This window comes from Cyprinodon variegatus, unplaced genomic scaffold (genome assembly GCF_000732505.1).
Source record: "Cyprinodon variegatus isolate N-32 unplaced genomic scaffold, C_variegatus-1.0 Scaffold665, whole genome shotgun sequence".
NCBI classification, from domain to species: Eukaryota; Metazoa; Chordata; class Actinopteri; order Cyprinodontiformes; family Cyprinodontidae; genus Cyprinodon; species Cyprinodon variegatus.
In genome coordinates, this window is record NW_015151118.1 from 383,143 (window position 1) to 384,058 (window position 916).

Here is a 916-nt window from a genome sequence, read left to right on the forward strand (position 1 = left end):
GACAATAGAAATAAAATACTGGAAATATTTAGCCTAAAAACCAACATCTGAATGAAGTCTGGTGTTTTTCATGCTAACCATGTTCTACACCTCCAGCAGTTCCTCACCTGCATTGTGTTGGTTCTGATCGGCCCGTTTGGCTCCTGTTTGACATCTTTTCTGCTTTTGTTGGCAGCTCTGGATCCGCGGCTAAGCAGGACCAACATAACCGGTGAGAACCTCTCCATACCGGAACAGAACATTGGTTCTGGTTCTTATGAAGTAGGAAATGCAGTGGATTTGGAGTTGAACCTTTAACCCAAACATGATCTGTTTTTTTTAGAGAAAGTGCCGATCAACCTGCGCGTCAAGAACAAGAATAAAATCGATTCTCCCGGGTTCCCAGACTCTTTTTATCCTCCCAACACGTCCCAGAAGTGGAGCCTTCGGGCCGAACAGGGACACAGAGTCCGTCTGGATTTCCACACCTTGATCCTGGAGGATGACTGTGAGAAGGACTTCATCCAGATCTACGACTCGCTGCTTCCCATCGAGTCCCAACTCCTCACAGAGTCAGTTCCTCATTTGGTTTTTGGGGGGGCAGCAGGTGTATGACATCACAAGTGGGTGGGGTTAAAGATGATTGTGTTGGTTCCCAGTTTGGTCCTGATGTCCTCGTAGCATCTCTTGATTGAGGCTGAGAGACTCTAGTTGTTGTTTTATGGAAGGACGAGTCTGAGGAACCTTATCAGCCTTTAGGACGCATCTCAGACGAAGCAGAACTGTGTTAAACACAGACTGCAGACGCCAGAGTACAGCAGTAACAGTTTCAGCAAAATACAGTTAGCTTTTCACCAACAATTAGGCTACGTTCGCACCGCAGCCTGAAGTGACCCAAATCCAATTTTTTTGCCCATATGCGTCCTGGATCTGATCT

The 916-nt window shown here is 46.6% G+C and overlaps 1 protein-coding gene across 1 annotated transcript in view; it reads left to right on the forward strand.

The window, feature by feature from the left end:
- The first annotated feature begins 51 nt into the window (after positions 1 to 51).
- The window catches only part of LOC107097008 (suppressor of tumorigenicity 14 protein-like), a 26,371-nt gene continuing 25,506 nt past the window's right edge, over positions 52 to 916 (forward strand). The window contains exons 1-2 of the mRNA XM_015393961.1: positions 52 to 211; positions 323 to 551. Coding sequence (XP_015249447.1) covers positions 52 to 211; positions 323 to 551 — 389 coding nt within the window. The remainder of the gene's footprint in view (positions 212 to 322; positions 552 to 916) is intronic.